Genomic DNA, 21220 nt, shown 5'->3' with positions numbered 1-21220 from the left:
CATTTGAACTATAAAAAATACTTCAGTTTTCGAAAGTCCATCCTTCGATTGCCAAAATTCCTTTTGCCCAAAACAACCATTTTAAAACTTTTAGAAAATAAAACATTTAAAATATTTTTCATTTTTAAATATATTTCGAACATCTCAACTACACATATTTGAATATACTTTGACATCTTACCGTCACTCTCTAGCTAGTGAAATTTTAACTTTCACTAGAATATTCTGTCAAGGACAGATATTTTGACATCGAAAAATGGCAGATATTACAACAACACTCATATTTTCAATTATTTTTCTTCTATCGATGGAATTAAGTTGCAGAGAGTAGTAAAGAGTTTAACTTTTAGGTTATGTAGCAAAAATAAATGTCAACTAAACATCATACATCACGTGTAAGTCACATGATAGAAATTAGACCTCTTTAACCTAAATTTTTAATGTTTTGACTCTAACAGTAATTATCAGAGGCTTAAATGCATGAACTAAATTGACAAGAGTTTATTTGACTCTAATAATAATTGTTAGGGGCTTAAATAGATCAACTAAATTAATAATAACTTATTTGACTTTACAAGTAATTGTCTGGGACTTAAATAAATCAACTAAGTTGATAATGACTTGTTTGACTCTAAGAATAATTGTCAAGGACTTAAAAAGTCTTTTTTGCCAAAATTAAAATAGCATATTTATAATTATTGTCCTTTTTGGTCATTTTGCCTCTAACAACATTTTAAACAGTAATTTTAATCATACACATAATAAATATCTTTTTTTTATTAACAATAATTTTCTATTTAATTACCAACCAGATAAACTTATTTTTCAAAATAGTAGTTTTACGATTAGCAATTTTAAAATAGTAAGAGTAGAATAGAACAACAATGCCAAATAGACCCTAACAGTATGAAGTTTCGAGCTTTATGAGTTTGGAGATGAAATTTGAAATTGATGAGAAAATAGATCAACCTTTTAACTATCTTTCAAAAATTAGCTCAAGGGAAATGGTTATCAAGTCTTTATAAAGATTACTTTATTTATATACCTAACCAATGTGAGATACTTAATACACCCTTTTCATATTCACAGTTAATATTTAGAGCATGAAGTATTTATAAGAAGCTTAAGCACTAATGAGATACTCTGATACTATGATAAAAAAATGGATCGAGTTTAACTCGTCATCATAAATTTAATAGGAGAGAATTATCCAAATTTTTGTCAGAGACACATCACCAACATGAACCTAGCTGATGTGAAATATTTGAAAGAAATTAATTGAGGTCAGGGTGTTTAAAGTGAATAAGAACGAAGAAAATTTTTTATCATTCCCAGCATATTGCACGGACGCAATCGTTCAGCTCTATTGCTTTGCCATGTATGAATGAATGTAAATTAATTAGGTTATATGTTAATTTTATAATAAAATACTTAAAAGTATGTTGTAATTGTTTATTGATTTGATGGAATACAAAGGATTTTCCAAGAGTGAAAAAAGCAGAGGACATTGAGCACGAGGCAGGATGGACTGCGCATGCCTTTGAGATTGTAGGATGAAACAAAAAAAATAATTGGAATAATTTAAACACGTAGATTAGCAAATATTTCCATGCAAAACTCAATAAAATTATTTTAAAGAAAAACCTAAAAAAAATTACTTATCATAATAGATTCCAATAGCTAATTCAATTAATTAATAAATTTATTAATTAATAAGAATGTTGCGTGTAATGATAAAATTTATCGCAATTTCTAGTAGAAGTTAATTCTCTCCATAATGGCGTTGGGTTAGCATTGGCATCCATGCAGCTAAAAGATTTTAGGTTACTCCACTTCTGGTCCATTGCATCATCATCTTTATTCTAAGACCATTATTGAATTTTTTTTTTTTTAAATAAAACAAAGTCAAATAGATGTTTTATCTGGAAAAAAAAAAGTTCATTTCTCTAAAAAAATGTCCTCAAAATTTGAAGAAAATAGTAAAAATGACTTAATAAATCTATTAGAGTATTCAGTTCAGCCAACTATTCTAATTTCTTTAGTTCAATTTCACATCGTTCTTAGAGTCCAAATTATCTATTTTTTTTGTTAGTGTTATATTTAGGTATGACGTCAAATTAATAAGATATGAAAATAACAAAACTTGGGTAAAGGCTATGGCATAGGCATCCATCTCATTCCTGTTGTTCATTTCGTTATTGGGTATTTCACAAAGTTTTTGCGGTTGACATTTCTTCCACTCCCTTTCGTTTTCGTCTGTCTTTCATTATATTTTATTGTAAGGCTCACTATTATTTTAATAATATATCAATGCCGAAGTAAGAGAATGTATTGCATTTGGATGTCAAGAAGAATCACTTCTCATTTAGGATGTAATTTTTTAATTTCTAGTTAATCTAAGTAGGTGTCTGTTTAAAATCAAAATTAAATTATTTAATTTATAATAAAAATTAAATTTAAATCTAATGGAAGTGAAATTAGTTTAATTTAAATTTCTTATTAAAAAATAAGAAAATTAGAAAAAAAATTTCATCTGTTGAATTTTTTTTTTTAAATTGTCATTTTAAATTATTTTAATATATTTAATTAAAATATATATATTTAAAAAAAAAATTTTCTCAACAATTAAATAACATTTTCAACAACTCTATTGTTTACTTAATTAATTCTTCAGTTTTCAACAACTCTAGAACTTAGTTTTCTTCCCTTGACCTCTCAGTGCTTTGCGTGCTTAATGAGAAAAATTATTATAATTTTATTTAAATTATTAGTTATGATAATTATGTATAAATTTTATTATAATTAACGATTAAATAAATAAATCTGTTTTGAAAAAGATATGTTCTAAAAATGGATAAAAAAAAACTAAAGATTGGACTTATCCCTTATAAATATTTATTATATTATTTATTATAAGTTGTGGCCTACTCTTACGTTTCTCTCATATGTGGGCAGCCATTTTCCTGTTTTGTCGTTTATAGACATTTAAAATTCCCACGATGTCACTCGAATTTTCCACCCTGCCACCTCAGTGCCGGTAGGTTGACGATTCGAATTAATGGATCGATCGTATTGCGTATCGTGTTAATATGCACCACGAATATAATTAAAATTGATATGAAAATGACATGATTAATAAATTATATTAAAAATTTAAACACGAATATGATCCTTCTATTATTCGAATTATATGACACGACACGATTAATATTAAATTATATTAAGTGTATTTAACACAACATGATCCATTTAATATAAAATAATTAATTTAATACGATTTAACTCATTTAACACGCTACATAAGTAAGTTCATGGGTCATAGTGGGTCAAATAGTTTAGTAGTTCACAGGTCAACACGTGACACGAATATTAAATCGTGTCATAAATGTGTCAAGTCGAGTTAATTTATTAACCCGTAATACGATACGATTATAATTGTGTCATAAATAGGTCGATACGAATACAAATAAGCCTAACATAAATCTTATATTTTCGTATCGTATTTGTGGGTCGTGTCCAAAATTATCACCCCTGAATACCAGTAATCTCTCATATTCATCAGGGATTTAAAATTATAGCCATAATTTTAATATTAATTATAAAATTGAGTATTTTATTATCGTGTTAAAAATTTTAACTATTAATAGAAGTGTAATTCTAATTTTTTAGAGTAATAATTCAAATGATATGAACGAAGAGTTTTGAATAGAATAGCATAATAGTGCTTGAGTTATTCTACTCAATGCTGATAAAAAAATTTTAATTTTAAAAATAATTTTAATACTAACGATCTAAAACTCATTTCATGTTCTTTCAAACCTTGTTAATCCTTATTTAGTGCTTTGATTATAGATTTTTTTTTTTTGGCAGGATAGACCTCTTAATTTTTGATAACACTAATCTTGTCTTTCAAGTGTATATTTCATTGGCATTCGGGAGAAAGGAAATGAAATGGCTTCAATTTGAGATTATTTTACAGAAATATGACTAACTTTAATGAGACAATTTTATATATGAATTGAATGAAAAGAAAAACGTAGAATTTTGATATTTCATTTAAAAAGTAAAAATCATCCAAATTACATAAAAGTAACGGACATTTTTTAGGTTAAATACTAACATTAAGTTTTAAAATAAAAAAAATAGAAAATTTATTATTTTAAATTCTATTAAAAAAATAATTTAAAAAAAGTTATTTGTTATTTTAATATTTTTTATGGCTAAAATATATTTAATTTAATTTTTTTAATAATATCTAACTAATATATTTAAAAAAATATTTTTCATATAATTATGCCTAACAATAATATCAAACAAAGTCTCAATGCGTTTTCTTTATTCTTAAATTTTATTTTTCTTAACATGAGAAAAATTTTATCTAAATTTTATATGTCATATATCTAATATATAAATATATGAAAGTCTTAACTATTTCATATGGGAGTGGCACTCTGCATAGAGTGGATGCAAAAAGTGCAGCTCTTTTTTAGCTGTTAGTCATAGCTAACCCGCTGTTTTTTTTTTTTCAAACACTACTGTAAGATGATTGATAATTAAGACAAATAATCCAAGGCTATATCGATCAACTTTGGTTACCTAACAAATAAATAATTAAAATACCAGCTGGGAATTGATTAATTTTGAATTGGTTTGGTTTACCTTCTGCATGGATATGTCATATTGTCATCCTCAAATAACGCAGCAGTGATTATCACACACAGTGCAGTTGACTTAATGGTTAAATTTCCGCCATTGACATTATTTATACTGCTTCCTATCGCCCAAAGACGTGTGTGTGTTGTGTTTTTCTCTTGTCACTTATCAGCATATATGATTTTGTTCAGAGTTTTCTCGGGGTCAGAGGGGAAAAAGATATACACCTTTTCTTTGTTTTGCAGCTCATCCTAAGCACTTTTTCTTTTTTAATTTTTTTTTAATTTTTTATAATATACTGAGAGCCCTGCTACCTGTGGTTACAAATCTTTCCTTCATCAGCTGTTAAAGATTTAGCAAAGTTGAAGGTGAGCACATGTTCTCCATTTTTATGATGATTCTGCTTGATCAATTAGTTATATCTGTTCGTGAATCAGAAAATCTGATCTTGCCTTCTTCTTGTGTCAATAAGGTGGTATTAGTCACTAAGTGACTCAGATATCCCAATTCATTAGAATAGAACTCTGGTTGTTCCTTTTCAGTTAAAGAGGGAAATGATCTTTCAGCTGGTTAATGGTTATGAGTTTAGTTTAATTATTTCTGTGTGATTAAGAATGTCCTCTTCCAAAATTGACTTACTTGGAACAGAACATTAAAGATTGACAATCTGAGATGGAATGATCACCAAATATGATTAGTTGTTTGGAGATCGAGTGTTGGAGGTGTAGCTAATTCTGAAAATTCACACAACTGCCTTTCAGGTGTAGCTGTTTTAGAATGGAAATCCTGGATTTAGCAAAGCATGAAGAATCCATTCCCACACTCCTCAAATACATATCAACGAAAGAAGTGGTAGGCTTTGATTGCAACAGTAGCTTGAATTCTCAGAAACAACCAAGTGGTTCTCATCCTTTCAGTTCATCACCTATTGTATGTTATAACTTCATCATGTGCGTCAAGCAAAAGAAAATACAATAGTTTCTAAGCATCAAAAGAATAAGCAATTTTAGCCTAATTCTGCATAGAATATTAGTGGGTTTTGTGTTAATTTTCTTCTTCATATAGAAATTAGAAGTGAAGAAGAACTATAATTGGTGAAGGCAGCATAAGATTTATCTTATTCATGGCAGGGAACTGGCACGATAACTTTGGAGAACAGCCCTGTCAAATTTCAACCCATCAACCATCAAACCCATCATTCTATTTCCATTAGCATGCCAACTTCTCCAAGGGAAAACAACCCAGAAATCAATGAAATGGATAATGGCGCAACAAGTTTCAGCAACGGAATTTCGGTTTCTTCTACTGATTCTAAGGCTGCCAGCTTCCAGACAAAGCAAATAAAATTCCATTCTCAGCCAATGCCCAAGGGAAGTGCAGTTGAGCTGGGAGTCAATATCACAAACTCTCATAACCATCAAAAACTGAAGGATAAAAGCTATGATTCTTTCAAAACATGGTCTGGGAAACTTGAGAGGCAGATATCACATTTACGTGGGAAGCCACGTGAACTTTTTCCAGAGAATTCTGTGGAGCATAGAGCAGAGATGAATGCTTTACCTGTGGATCGATACTACGATGCATTAGAAGGGCCGGAGTTGGAGAACCTTAGAGTAAGTGCTTAGCTTCCTCTAATCCATTTATGTATGATTTTTTTCAATCCAAATGTTCTTTATCTTTTATGATCATGCATATCTTTTCTGTTGCTAATTTCATAGGCCTCAGAGGAAATAGTGCTACCAGATGACAAGTTATGGCCATTTCTTCTCCGATATCCTATCTCTTCATTTGGTATCTGTCTTGGCATTAGCAGCCAGGCAATCATGTGGAAAACCCTGGCCACCTCTGCTTCCACAAAATTTCTCCATATTAGCCCAAATGTAAATCTTGTCCTATGGTGCATCTCTCTTGCTCTTGTAGCCACTGTTGCTTCCATCTATCTTCTCAAAGTGATTCTCTACTTTGAAGCAGTTCGACGAGAATACTACCACCCAATCCGTGTCAATTTCTTCTTTGCTCCATGGATAGCCCTCCTGTTCTTAGCACATGGAGTGCCTCTATCAGTTTCTAGCAACCTGCATAGTGTCCTTTGGTACATTCTCATGAGCCCAATCCTCTGTCTTGAGCTTAAGATCTATGGACAGTGGATGTCTGGAGGACAAAGGAGGCTTTCGAGAGTGGCGAATCCTTTAAATCATCTCTCAATTGTAGGGAACTTTGTTGGGGCATTGTCGGGTGCATCAATGGGGCTAAAAGAAGGGCCTATTTTCTTCTTTGCTGTTGGGTTGGCTCACTACACAGTCCTATTTGTAACCCTCTACCAGAGACTTCCAACAAATGAAACGCTGCCAAAGGAGCTCCATCCAGTATTCTTTCTGTTTGTTGCAGCACCAAGCGTTGCTTCCATGGCATGGGCAAAGATTCAAGGCTCCTTTGATTACGGCTCTAGGATTGCTTACTTCATTGCCCTGTTTCTTTATTTCTCACTAGTAAGCCTCTACCATATGATCAAATTGAGCTTTTGAAAAACAGCTAAATTGCATCGTTGGTGTGATTAATTTCAATTTTCTAACCATGCTATTATGATCTGTATTTCTGCAGGCAGTTCGTATAAATTTTTTCCGAGGATTCAAGTAAGTATCTAAGTCTAATCTTTGAAGTCGTTTTCCTATGCATCAGTTCTCCTCTCCTGAGGTTGCCTTACATTTATGCGTTCTTGAATTTATAGGTTCTCATTGGCTTGGTGGGCTTACACTTTCCCCATGACTGGAGCTGCCATTGCAACCATTAGGTACTCAAATGAAGTCACCAACATATTAACTCAATCTCTAGCTGTCACACTCTCTATCATCTCCACTTTCTTTGTCACAGCTCTGCTTGTAACCACAATAGTACACGCGTTTGTGCTCCGAGACCTCTTCCCTAATGACATTGCCATTGCCATTAGCGAGAGGAGACCAAAACATCATCACCACAAGAAGTGGTTCCATCGAAGACTTGGAAGCTTAGAAAATAAAGAGACTGAAAATTACTTGAAGTATGCAACTTCAGATTGCAAAGACATAGAAGCTTCTACAAACCTTCCTAGTAATATAGTAAATAAGTAATGAATGCCTATGAACAAGTCCTTGTCATTTTCTGAATCTACGACCTATCGCCATAGCCATGCGAGGAACTCGAGAAATTCACTAGGAAAGTTCCAGTGAGCATGTGTTGACGAGGAATTGAAGGTTTACGCGGTGAGTTTGTGTACTGTATGTTCTCTGAGATCTTTGAGCAATAAATAAGCAATTTTAAGCCGAAATTTCACATAGGCATCCTGCATTATCTACACTCAATTAATAAAAAAGTAAATAAACTATAATATTAAGTAGAATCGACTATAATTTTATATAATATGAAAAATTAATAAACGATATACACCCATATATAAGCAAGTTTTAAAATAGAGATCTCTATTCATTTGTAATTGCCGCATGTAGAGCTATCAATGCTCTTCGAATTTAGGGCTAATTATACAATAAGGCTAATTATAATCCATCCTGATTGAGTTATTTTAATGACAGGATTTTTATTTTCAGAAAATTCAATAGGATTTAAAGAAAAATTAGGCCTTTTTTTTTTCCAAAAAACATTGCAATTGGAGAAAAAAAGATTACCAACAGGGTGACGTATGATATATTTACCAAAATTAGACGAATTTGGCTGAAAATACCTCACCTCTGTTTGGTAATTTTTTTTTTCTTCGATTGCATTGTTTAGGAAAAAGGCCCGGAAAATTAAGTGAGCGCGGTGAAATTAGCCCCTTTGCCAGTCACGAAGAGACGGCTTGTCGTTTACTCCCTACTCCTCAAACGACTTGTCGTTGTTACTGAATTGCATGGGAAAAAAATACAGGGGGATGATAGTGGGCCTGAGCGTTGAGGGTCATGCCCAGAAAGGCATTATAGCTTCTCTCTGTTTTGCTTTGAGTGGATCGGGCTTAATACCAATGAGAATCTCTGCCGCCAAGAGGGGGGCATTCAAAACTGGTACGAGCGCTCATTCCCGCTTGTAACCAGACACGTAAATAGTGAAGGATGATTTCCTAAATAAGCATGCCTTTGTAATCTCATAAATAATGGTTGAAACAGAACAACTAAGCTGATATAGACCCTGCCCACTACCTAATCACTAACGTATGTAGAAAGAAACAAGTTATATGAAGTATTCATTGTCCTGAAGCTTGTAACACTGACCTTAGACTGAATTCATCCGACATATGGCATGGAATGACGCCTTGGTCCCCCTGCTCTGTTTGTTTCAATCAATTCATGGCTTGTTCCAGAAAATCCTCCAAATCCTGTTGCTTGCTTATGAAGTTTGCATCTTGATTCTTGATATTGGTCTTTTTAAATCAGTTATTAAATTCCGTTTCTTGGGTGCTTATTTACTTTGTCTAGGCATTTGTCTCATTGAATCAAGGCACAAGTTACTGATATATGATCCCTAAGGTTGATCAGTTTCCACTCTAAAATCTTGTGTCCTAAATATATTATGAGGACATAATTGCAGAAGCTAGCGCACACCCATTACCCATATCCTCATCCTGAAGCTCTCCATGCAATGTTTTTGGTGAAATGGAGTGGCAGCGTCTTGTTAGTCGCTACAGCGATTGAAGAATCCAGAGCAGCGACAAGTAGCATGAATGAGGTCTCGGTCCCCACAACTATGTCGATATAGATACAAGAGAAAAACAAAATCCGTAAAAGCTACCCTTAGCTTGGTTAATTGCTACTTTTGTGGAGAAGCACAAAAATCCAACGAGGAAGACAAAAAATGCTGTAGATATAAAAAAGAAAATCAATGCTATCCTACTTTGGCACTTCTCCTAGCACATTTTATCACTGTCTCCCTATCCTGCTTTTTCACATGTTATCAACGTCTCATCCTGAGCCATTTCTCTTAATGTATTAAAGGCTTAAATTAGGCCAACTATGCTTGGTTATGTTTTTTGGGAAAACCCTTCAATTTTGGACCCCATTCCTGAGGGGACCAGAAATGCACTCTTCTCCCTTGTATTGGATAGAATGACCCTTGCTTTTCTATTGAAAAATGTAATCAAGTTACTTATTAGAATTGCAGCTTTAATCAGCAGGTACTCATAGCTGCAGTGAAATTCAGAAAGAGAGATAAACTTGTACATGGCAAATCATGTCGCTGCAATTCTTGCCTACATTTTGGTGGGAGTTAGTTAGCATTTTCCTTAATAATTCCCAACATCCAATCATTATCAATCCAAGAATCTAATTAACAACTTCGGTGAATTACAAAAAAATAACAATTAATAAAAAAATCAGCCTTAATTATACAACAAGGCAGCAAACTGTATGCTGCAATACTGCTGCAAATATATGGGCACACAGTTCAAAGCCATGATTGTGCTCCAAAAATCAGCTTGAAGTTCAGTATGCGCAATGCTCGAGGGGTCTACCATATAACTAATACTAACAACACACATGCAAACTGTCCCTTGAAGGAACCTTGGATTCGAAGTTTCCCAGGATTGAATCATATGCTACCTTTCTTCAGAATTTTTTTTTTATCTTCACTGCAAGTTTCTTTTCTTCAGTTCGTACTCTGGCAATGCACAAGAAAAGAATGGAAGTTTTTAATTCCTAGTAGCATTTGAGCCAAATGGGTATCTAGAGATGATGAGAAATAAAAGAAAGGAATGTTTCTTTGTTTGTCATTGGTGGGAAAAAGCTAAGATACTGACTTAAAGAACTAGCTGAATAAATGAAACGTGGAGAGAAGTTTTTCTTATTGTATCAACTTGTTTCATCTCTGTTCTATTTCATTGCTAGATTAACTGCTTGCTGGAATGATATTTATCAATATTTGGAATCAAAGAGTTTCTCATCCAAAATTCTCTCTCACAATCAAAACTGTTTTTCTTTTCATATGGAATCAAGAACTTGGTTAAATGTTTTGGTAAAAATGTACATGCAAAGAACCAGTTGTCATGAGTTATAACTAATCAAACAGTATCAATTACAGATTGGTTGTATAGCCCCATTTGGAAATGTTAAGGGATTTATCAAAAAAAAGGTATTATATGATATACCTAACTTCCCTTAGTTAATATAAAAAATTGTCAGAAAAACATGTGAGATAATTTCAATTTTTGGTTTTTTTTTTTTTAAAAAAAAGAGGGCAGGCATGGGAGAAATAAACAGTTGTCTGATACCATGCCAGTTGTTACAGAGACAAAGTAAAACTACTAGGCAATATTTAATTTAAGATTTGCCTTAGTTAAAAGAAATAGATCATGAATATTCTTGTAATGAGAGTAGAATTGATATATATATATATATATATATATATATATCACAGGACAGGGAGTTTTATGTTTCTAGATATAAAGTTTCAAAGTAAGATCAGAGTATACTCCTTTTATTCAAATCTCAGTATCAGTTAATTTCTGTGAGTTGCAGTAGCAAGTCAATTTTTACCAACTCAATGCAAGGTCAGAAAATGAAATAATAAATTGTTAAAAATTAGGATTGAGTTCCACATGAACTACCTCCATTTGGAAACAAAAATTCCCCTGACCTGTTGCCATTTTCAACAAGGTTGGCTTCCAGGACTTGAAACTTGTACTTATTGCACAACCTAAATTAATTCAGTCAGACCAAAAAGATAATCACTTGCCACTTCAACTTAAACTATAACAGGATGAAGAAATTTCTAAGTTTCCTTTCAAGTTGTTTAGTAAACTGGTTCTGTGAAATTTCAACTAATAACAAATTTAAAATTGAAAGGTCATTTCTCAAAGCCAGTGATGAAAATTCAAAAAAGGAAAATGGCTTCAAGACAAACTCTGCAACTCTGAAACAATAGAAGAAATAATGGAGATATGCCATGAATAGAATAATCTTCATCTTATTAAGTGAAACTTTACAGATATAAGGGAGAGAATCTTCGTATTTGATAACTCTCCTCCCAAACAGAAAAAAAGGCAAAAACAAATTTTAATTTGTCTTCAATTCTTTTTCTCCCTCAGCTGGCCAGAATTTCCATGGCCGACCATCCACACAGTTTCTCCTCCATCATAAACCAAAGTTACATTATCCTCATAGCAGAGGATAAGACAAAAAAAAAAAAAAAAAGTGGCTGTTGATCTTTGTTTATTTCTCTTGTTTTCTGTCTTCCCATGTGAATATGGACATTTCTCATTTGTCTTCTATTCTTTCTTTCCCTTTTCTTCTTTTACTTTTCTTTTGTACAATGGTCTCAATTTATTTCCCTGAAAATTACACAGCGATAAAGAATATCAGAAGCTGATCATTTGTCCAAAATCATTATAATGAAACAATGATGTATAAATTGATAAAAAAATCATTTTGATGAGACAAAAGTATTTAAGATCTACTTGCCAATGGATCTTTTGCAATGAAGAACTGCCTCATAAATTGAGCTCTCAGAGTCGCAAGACCTCCGCCAATCGTCAACAGAGTAAGCTACACTTATTCTAGGAGATGTTTCAGCTGAATATAACCAGCTCTTCACAACCTGGACATTAGTATCCATACTTTCAGCTCTAGAACTTGACCTGTGACCTCGAATTCTTCTATACAATGGCCTGAGAAATTCAAAATACTTCTGAAATATTTGCTTTGATAATGTCCGGCACCTTCTCAATGAAGAAGAACGAGTTTTCCTAACAGAGACCACAGCTTTTGGCGTATGTGAAGAGGAAGGAATGGCTGAGTTTGAATCTGAGACCTCGTAAGTATCAACTTTCAGTGGATCAACAAAGAGAGGCTTGAGATATCCATTGCAAAAAAGCTCATCAGCATGAACAACAGTAAGAGGAGATTGTGAAATGGGGAAATCAAATTTGAAGTCCTGAGAATTTCTAAAGAATCTCTTAGAGGGAGGCATTTTTGGGTCCATCTCAATGAAGGAAGCCTCATCAGATGCATCAAGAGAGGCCCTGAGGGAATTGTCCAGGCTTTCAAGCGATGGTTTCAGGTTTACCAGCCAGCGATATGAAAAACTCTCAATAGAAAGAGGCTGGGAAGTTTCCATGGATGGTAGTCTAACAAGATATGTAAGGGAAGAGAAATAGACAAGATTAAAACTAAAAAAAATAAGAGAAAGAGATACAGAGTTGGGATAACCAAAGGCCCTCTACTTATTGAATACTTATCTCTAAAGCACATATATATACCACAATATATATCCTCTTTCTAACAATTGGGTATGTGGTTGTCTGATAAGAGACAAAGGGTTTTAATATTTGAAATAGAGTAAAGGGGAAAAGAAACAGAAATATGTGCCCCCACAAGCACCCATTATGTACCGTTGCATCACCCTTTTGCCCCACTTGTCCTTTATTCATATATATTTTGCAAACTTCACAGAAAAGATGATTTTTCTTTACAATACAAGTAACAAAAAGATAAAAAAAAAAGTTCATGCATATGCCATTGTTTATTATGAACAACATGAAGAAGAGGGATTGAAAGAAAGTAAAAGAAGAAAGAACAAAAAAAAAAGCCAAAGTCCAATGCTTTTAAATATGTCTAACAAGCCCATATTCCATAGATGGGAAGTAATTGATAGGCAATCAGTACATAGTGGAAGCAGGTTCAAGCACACTATATTGTTTATCCAGGGTGCTGCTAAAGCTAGAACAAAGGGAATACAACCAATCCAATACTTTTGAATGCTTCTCATGAACCTGTATTCCTTACATTCTACATAAAATTGTTGATCTTGGCTTGCTTTATTTTTGACTCCATTTTACATAATTCATGATTCCAAGGCATACATCCTAACTACAACAGCACAAGATTCAAATTAAACGATAAAATACTTTATTAGAAGATAATATCATGTGCAAGCCTCCACGGTCTATGTACAGCTAGAGAAAATTAACAAATGCAGGCAGGTCTTTATATGGTTTTAATATCCCAATAAGAAGACTCCAAATTATAACGTAATTCAAATAACTTATATATGCATCGAAAGATTAATGCCAACTAACATTATGAAACATGAGAAACCAGAAGGTGCATCAAGAACAATATTGTCCCAGGAGCAGTCCATTTATTTCACACATAGACATAAATATTTAATAATTTCTGAGGAGCTGTTAATAGATCTAGATGTAAATTCCAGATTTGTAATCTATTTTCATAATATGATGATCAATGTATGCAGAATTTCATAGTATAGGTTGGAGATCTGGACTTCACGTCTGATAAAAGCACTTTAAAAAATCATAGAAGTTTATATTGGAAACAACTGCTCACAATATGTGCCAGATCTTACCTTCTTTCTAAGGGGTGGGGAGGGAGAAAGCTTCCGTTAAACAAAAGAAAATGTAACATCGGAATGATTAAAAAACTGCATTCAAGAAAACAGTATTTACAGTCTTCTCTCATTCACTATAACATCAAGACAAATACAATAGGACACTGGATATAAATTCCATTGCGCACTGCTCAGTACAGAAAATAGACAATATCAAATGACATGCATGCTTATACATAGCAAAAATTTTGTCCTTGAATTAGTTAGACACATATGAGATCTCAAAGAGAGAAAATATCACCAAGTTCTCTTGGCATAGAAATTTCAGACTTTTACATCCACTAACGGTCCAAGTGATGGTGAGTTTGGATCTTCTCAAAACTTAAATGCTTGGGAAAGTAATGTCCTTTTCATTCAAACCATAACTCATAATTGTTTAGATACAATCTTTAAAAGCGAAAATAGCAGACAAGGGTCCCCCAGGGATGTCGGAGAATGAAATGGACAATGACGAAGGTTTGTGGGACAAAAGCCAAGAATAGAAAGTGACTAGAAACCAACTGGTCCCCCAGTAGCATCCCCTCAAGGACACTGGGCAATTGCCGACTTTCAAGAAGAAAGTAGTTAAATTTTAAACAGATGCTTCTAGGAAAAGTAGGTCTCAGTTTAATACATCAGAGAAACACGTAATGCTATTGACTTCTTTAAAATTACCACACCAGAAAAGAAAAAAGACAATTTTCTGATAAGGAAAAAGTTTAATTTACATACAAATCTCCATCATACTGTCATACTTTACTTTTGGCCAACCAGACACAGTGGATTATCAATTAAAAAAATGCAGTTGGTTTTCAACAGAACGCCTCTTATGGGTGGTAAGTGATGGCTTTTGGCATCAAGAAAACACAAATCTCCATTTAATAATCCAATAACAAACAAACCACAATAGAATTGCAAAAATTTTCAACATGAATAAAGAAAAAAAACTCTATTTCTGATCAGGTAGGTTGCTACAAGGAACTGTAGAGTACCACCATTATACACTGGAGTGGCTACGACCTATGAGCAAAAGCTCCATTAAGGTATCTGAACAGATCATCTTTTTGGCTCTGAATAAATCTGAACTGATCATCTAAAATGTTAATGCTGTTAGATTTGTCAACAGCGAACAAGGAAAACTGATGACTGATAAAATCCAAAGCAGAGAACCTAGGTTCTGACCCTAAAAAGCACCTATTCAGAATGCAGCTCCCACATATTTTCCACCAAACAGACTCTTTGGTATCAATCTAAATTGACTTTGATATTCTCTATTTAGATGAGTCACCTGGTTATCTACAGATTCTCAAATCAGAATGGATATTAGGTCTTTGTGAACTTCTTTAGCATGACAACTCCTAGTAGACCATAGTTAATGGGAACATCTATCAAGATAAACCTGGTAAAACTCTATAAACCAGAACAAGTATTGTATACAACAGGAAAGGCAACATGAGTATACCTGATTCAGAGCAACATACACAGTGTAAAGATCATTTCATGAGATCTAAGAAAACAAAGGCATTCCAGAAGCTGTGCAATAGCATTGGTGCAAACAAGTTCCTTGTTTGTGTAAAGACAACACCCATCACTGCTCCAAGAAACACAAGTGGTAGCATCCTCTGTATATTGAAGTAAGCTAAGGCAAAAGCTACTGAGCTCACCAAAATTGAGCACCACGCATACATGTATCTGGTCAAAGAAGAGAGAAGGAACCCACGGAATACAATCTCCTCCCAAATAGGGGCACAAACTGAAACTACAACCGCATACAGGATCATTGCCATTGAGTCTCATGCAACAATTGATTGCTCAACGCTTGAGACAGTGAGAGGTGTTGAAGGAAGAATGGGCCACAGGTTCAAGTTCATATGAGAGAGTCGGTTGACCAGGGGAAACACGAGGCACCCTAAAGCAACTTCCAGCTGCCACTGTCCTTCAAGGCTAAACTTGAACCAGTCAGAAGGAAGGGGATGAAGTCTTGCAAGGCAGAAATGAAGGACTGCAATCCCAACTAGACCTCCAGCCACATCAGTCGAGGAGCTGTACAGTGCTTGACCACAGAATGTCAAGGATTCCTTTCTGAACCCTGCTGTGTGAGCTAAGAATGGAATTAACCAAGATCCTACTAACCAGAATGAGGCAAACCAAAGTAACATAACCTGGAACGCTAAAAAAATATGCTTACCATTTTTTTGGCCAAATAAGTGATGACTAGAAAATCAACTTAAAAACATTACTCCATATAAAAGTAGTGTAAGTTGCATCAATGGTTGTTCATGTAGACTAGAGAAGTTAAATATAAAGTTTATACCTTGCAGCCATCTTTTCACACAACTGCAATACCAAAAGATATGCGCTAAGCATTTGTCCCATTGGAAAATTTTTTAACAGAAATCTGTGGATGAAATTGAAACTGTATTTAAGTTAAAGAGAAAGAATTAGATTTCAATTTGATCTCTTAAGAAATTGCAGGGAAGCACAAAAGTTGTAATGTCAGAAACCACTGGAACAGCAAGTCCCTGCCTATCAAATCAAATGTATCCAGGTTTTGTGTGGGATTCAACAATTAAGCAGGCCCAGTTTTGGTTATTGGAAGTCTAATTTAGCTATTGCATGCTCACAAGGTTCAAAAAGTACAGCTTCTTTTCCACACTTAAAATTCTCAAGGGATCCAATTTAAATTCAATGTTTTCCTTTCAAAGTTAATACTGAGAGAGTTTGATTAATTTTAAATTAGCTCTTTGATAAAAAAAATTAATGATACATTATAAAAGTAAATTTAATAATGCTTATAAAGTTGATCACACTTTAATCGTGTCAAAAGAAGGAAAAGAAGAGAAACACTTGCTACCATCTTCCACTACTATAGTAACCTTTACAGTTTATTCATCATGAACAGGATATTTTGCAAGCATTATCCCATAAACTATAATTATAATTAAAAACAATGTTTCATACAAACGTAATTAGTTAGTAGAAATCCAGAATACATTTTATGTCTCACATCCAAGTGCATAGGACATGCAAAATCAAGGGCTTTGTTTTTATTTCTTTTTCTTTTTCTTTTTTTTTTAAATATCATTAAAATTTATACTCATATTAGTTTGCATCACTCTTGCACCCTCCTTGCATATTAAAAGGATGCAGTTAATTCTCAAGTATTGACCATTTCATGGTGCCCCTTTGATTAGACTTCTAGACCAAGAAGTAAATATTACTAGTGTGGACATGAGCATCGGAAGTAGATTACCTGCAAAATAGTCTTTTCTGTCCAGAGGACTGTACAGGATTCCACACTGAAAACTATTTCAGTAACCTGAAAGAGAAAATCAACAAAATATTCATTTATCTCACTTCTATAAGCACAGCTTCAAAATCCCATATCAAAATGATTCATACGAAACTATAATACTCAACTCAACTCAAATAAGCCTTTATCCCAAGAATTTGGAGTCGGCTATATGGTTCTCTCTATCCATTTTAAACGATTTTGGATTAAATCCTCGGAAATGTGTAATGCTTCTAGGTCATGTTGTACTACTCTACTCCAAGTCAGTTTAGGTCTACCCCTTCTTTTCTTTCTATCCTCTAACCAAATATGCTCTACTTGTCTAACTGGAGACTCCGTATGTCTACACTTCACATGACCAAACCACCTTAATCTCCCATTCTCTCAACTTATTCTCAATTGGCACCACTCCTACCTTTTCTCTAATACTCTCATTACGTATTTTATCTAGTTTAATATGACCACTCATCCACCTTAATATTCTCATCCCCGCAACTCTTATTATAGACACAAAGGACTCTTTCAGTACCCAACACTCACTACCATATAACATGACCGGTCGTATGGCTGTACGGTAAAATTTTCCTTTCAACTTATTAGAAATCTTGCAATCACATAAAACTCACTCCTGTGGCACTTCTCCACTTCAACCATCTGGCATCCGATTTTAATCCTATGACTAACATTCTCCTCACATCTCTCGTCTACTTAAAGGATTGAGTCGATATATTTAAAGTGATTACTTTGGGACAGTACCACTCCATCCAAACTAACTCATTCCCTATTACTCTATCACCAGTTCAGCTTTCACTGAACTTGCAATGCATATATTCTGTCTTCGTTCTACTTAACATAAAACCCTTTAACTCTTTAACTCTAGAGTACTTCTCCAAAATTCTAGCTTTCTGATGGCTCTTTCTCGCGTCTCATCTATCAAAACTATATCATCTGCAAACAAAATTCCCGCCCATGCACTGAATATCAGTGTACCAATGTTATAACAAAGAAACAAAATCTCAGCATCTGAAGACATGAAACCCAATCTTTTCCCTCTGAATTTGGTTGATCACATATTGGCATCACCAATTCTTCCAATTGCCTATCACCTGTAAACTCAGAATGAGGAATTTCATGTGATACCTCTCGCTTCTCAGAGCATAAAGATCTCAACTTCTACAAGAAAACAAAATAAAAACCACTAATCAACTTAGCAGCATTTCTCCTCCGACATCAGTCTTCTCTAAATTTTATAATTTAATCATTTTTCCAAGAAAATCACAAAATTCTGCTTAATTAGCTATAATTGAAATCATAAACTAATTCATCATCAAATTTAAAAAAAAAAAAAAAACCGTGCAACGATTTTTATATACGAAAGCACCTTATCTGGAGAAGTAGATAGATAACCAGTGAAGGAGAGCTTCCATTAAGTGAAAATGGTGTTCTTAGAGGGTTCAAAGCCCTAAGACCGGGAATAGGAAGCAAGAGATCAGAGCGGCAGCGACGCGCCAGAAAGTGGCAAAAGCCATGATGGAATGGCAAAGCCGGGTTGGCTGGAATCCAGAGGTCTAGAAGGCGTAGTGTGTGCATCAGATAGAGAAATGAACTTGTTTGGAGATTAGTCAATACATCTGATAGAGAAAGATGGAGTGATTGGAAGATGGTTGTTTTTGGCAGGACTAAAAGCGGGAGAAGACACGACGTCGTAAAGGACGATACAACTCATGCAAGCACAACGGCTACCAAAGCGGGATTTTTTATTGTTTTTGCGGGAAAGGTAATAACGGCGTCGTTTTCTTCATTCACTTAGTTGTCAATCATTTAACAAAGACAAATTGGGCAAAGTGCAGGGATACTTTCAATGCGTGCACCTTCACCTACAGAACTGTAAGTTTTACACTTTTAAATTCAAGAAAAAAAAATTAATTTTTGTGAATAATGAACGCATTATTTGGTGTATCGGATAGTACACCTATAGTTTGTTGGGAAATTGAGGTGAAGTACTGTTTCACTCTTTGGTAGTTTTTCATTTAATTAACCTTTTGAAATGCATAAAATAAATGCTATAAATAAAAATTTTATTATTTAAAAAATTTTCTTATCAACCATGATCTAAAATACAAAATGTATATGGATATATATATTTTGGTATTAATTGATATTTTTTTGGCTTAAACTATCTCTGAGATATAATTTAACTTGTAATTTTAGATAAAAAAATATATATAATATTTAAATTTGCATGTCGATAATATAGATGTTGGTTAATGGTACAAATTTCGTAGTCATTGTGTCGATTAATTCTATAAAATTAATAAACCTCCAGTTAATTTGACATTTTTGAAACTTGGAAAACGTATAATTCATTTAATTAACAATTAATACAATTGAGTTAAGCCCTATGTTTTGAAACTATGACGATAAATGAAAGATGTATTAATAATATTAAAAATATTAATAATTCATATTGACAAAGGAAGGTTTATTTTTATAAAAAAAATGGTTATTATAAAAATTTTATATTATTATTAATAATCAGAAAATGAGAAAAAATAATGAGGGATGAATCATATAGAAATTGCAGTGATATCTAGATGCATTCTTTTTCAAATGAGTGGGTCAGGAATTTCTAGTTCTTGAAGTTTTCCAACTCATTTTCTGTGTTTTCTTGATAATTTTTCTATTCTTTTCGCAGTCACTATCATCAGTAGTAATCAAAATAACTTGTAGGTAAAGGAGGGGCATCAAACCATGACTTCTTTTCGACTATCTATAAAACTACAATATATATAACTTTCATCCTTTTATAAAAGCATTTTAAGGAGCTTGGAAGAGTGCCAGGCAATTTCATGGAATTCAGGGCGAAGATCGTTGGAAACCACAGTGGCATATATCTTCCCTTCCCTGTATATATAGTAGGACATGCATGAACACAAAGTAATATAATTAAGGTATTATTAATTTTGAAGCTAAGCTATATATGGAAGTGAAAGAGTTGGAAAATATTTCCAAGGAGCTGGGGCTCATCAACGAGAAGCAAGAGAAACGGGTTCGTTTCCATCAAACAAGAGCACAATATCTTACATTTGCATATATTATTTGTCAATCTCTGATTTTCAACTCCATTACACGTCAGTCCTCGTCCAATCAATGGCAGAACTGGTGGATACCCTTCACCATCTCCTTACTTTGTTCCATAATCTACTTCATGGCATTCTTGGATGCTGTGAGTATGTTTTATCGCACTCAATATCATCTAGACTTGAATCACGTGGAGCACCAAATGATCCTTTTGCAGATTCATGAAGCTAAAACTCACAAGATCATACAGATTGAGGATCAGACAGACAGTGAGCAGAGGCCGCACATTGACATGTTAAAACCTAACGAAGTTCAGCTGCTTAAGCGTAAAATTTATATTACTATTACCGTATTAGCTTTGACTTCGCTTACAGTTCTGGTGTTATTCGCTTGTCGATCATTTTCGTGCACTTGATATGCCATAATAGTACTTTTTTCTTATATTTTGAAATGGAAGAGATAGGACATGAGGGGTTTCCATAAAACTAGCCTTCATGCCCTGAATCGAATTGGGCTTGACTTTGATCAATTCTTTACGAGTCTAAATGGCTTTGAATTTCATATAAAGATTAGTTTCTTTCAACCATCTCTCTCAACTTTGAATCAAAACAAAACAGGACTAAAATTAGTTATTTAGCTTGAGAATTTGGTCCGATTTAATTCATATTTAAAAAATAAGATGATTAATTTAAAAAAGTGTTTCATAGATTAATTCATATTGAACTATTTAAAAATAAAAATAATAATTAATATTAAATTGAAACTAACCTTTAATTTGAGAAGAGGTAAAGTAATGTAAGATTTTATAAAATAAATTTTTTTATAATTTTTAAAGATTTATAAGTTTATAGT

The 21220-nt window shown here is 33.3% G+C and overlaps 2 protein-coding genes and 1 pseudogene across 7 annotated transcripts; 1 reads left to right on the top strand and 2 right to left on the bottom strand.

The window, feature by feature from the left end:
• Positions 1-4808: 4808 nt before the first annotated feature.
• LOC110658216 (S-type anion channel SLAH3-like) lies at positions 4809-7957 on the top strand. Of its 4 annotated transcripts, XM_058140175.1 has the most exons (7): positions 4809-5021; positions 5415-5583; positions 5784-6266; positions 6372-7142; positions 7255-7286; positions 7382-7444; positions 7525-7720. In XM_058140175.1, the coding sequence occupies exons 2-7, from the start codon at positions 5431-5433 to the stop codon at positions 7577-7579; spliced, it is 1557 nt and encodes a 518-aa protein (XP_057996158.1). In that variant the 5' UTR covers positions 4809-5021; positions 5415-5430; the 3' UTR covers positions 7580-7720. The 4 variants fall into 4 exon arrangements, with proteins under 4 accessions (XP_057996158.1, XP_057996156.1, XP_057996155.1 ...); XM_058140173.1 differs by having other exon boundaries at positions 5415-5505; positions 7382-7957; XM_058140172.1 differs by having other exon boundaries at positions 7382-7957.
• A 3600-nt stretch (positions 7958-11557) lies between these two features.
• Positions 11558-15593, bottom strand: LOC110658218 (probable membrane-associated kinase regulator 6). Of its 3 annotated transcripts, XM_058139143.1 has the most exons (4): positions 15458-15593; positions 13975-14049; positions 12072-12736; positions 11558-11941 (listed from the first exon to the last, which is right to left on the bottom strand). In XM_058139143.1, the coding sequence occupies exons 2-4, from the start codon at positions 14031-14033 to the stop codon at positions 11934-11936; spliced, it is 732 nt and encodes a 243-aa protein (XP_057995126.1). In that variant the 5' UTR covers positions 14034-14049; positions 15458-15593; the 3' UTR covers positions 11558-11933. The 3 variants fall into 3 exon arrangements, with proteins under 3 accessions (XP_057995126.1, XP_057995127.1, XP_057995125.1); XM_058139144.1 differs by lacking the exon at positions 13975-14049 and having other exon boundaries at positions 15458-15587; XM_058139142.1 differs by lacking the exon at positions 15458-15593 and having other exon boundaries at positions 13975-15229.
• LOC110658217 (uncharacterized) lies at positions 15384-18877 on the bottom strand (annotated as a pseudogene).
• Between the last annotated feature and the right edge of the window lie 2343 nt (positions 18878-21220).

This window comes from Hevea brasiliensis, chromosome 17 (assembly GCF_030052815.1).
Source record: "Hevea brasiliensis isolate MT/VB/25A 57/8 chromosome 17, ASM3005281v1, whole genome shotgun sequence".
Lineage (NCBI taxonomy): Eukaryota > Viridiplantae > Streptophyta > Magnoliopsida > Malpighiales > Euphorbiaceae > Hevea > Hevea brasiliensis.
This window is presented reverse-complemented; position numbering and strand designations above follow the sequence as displayed.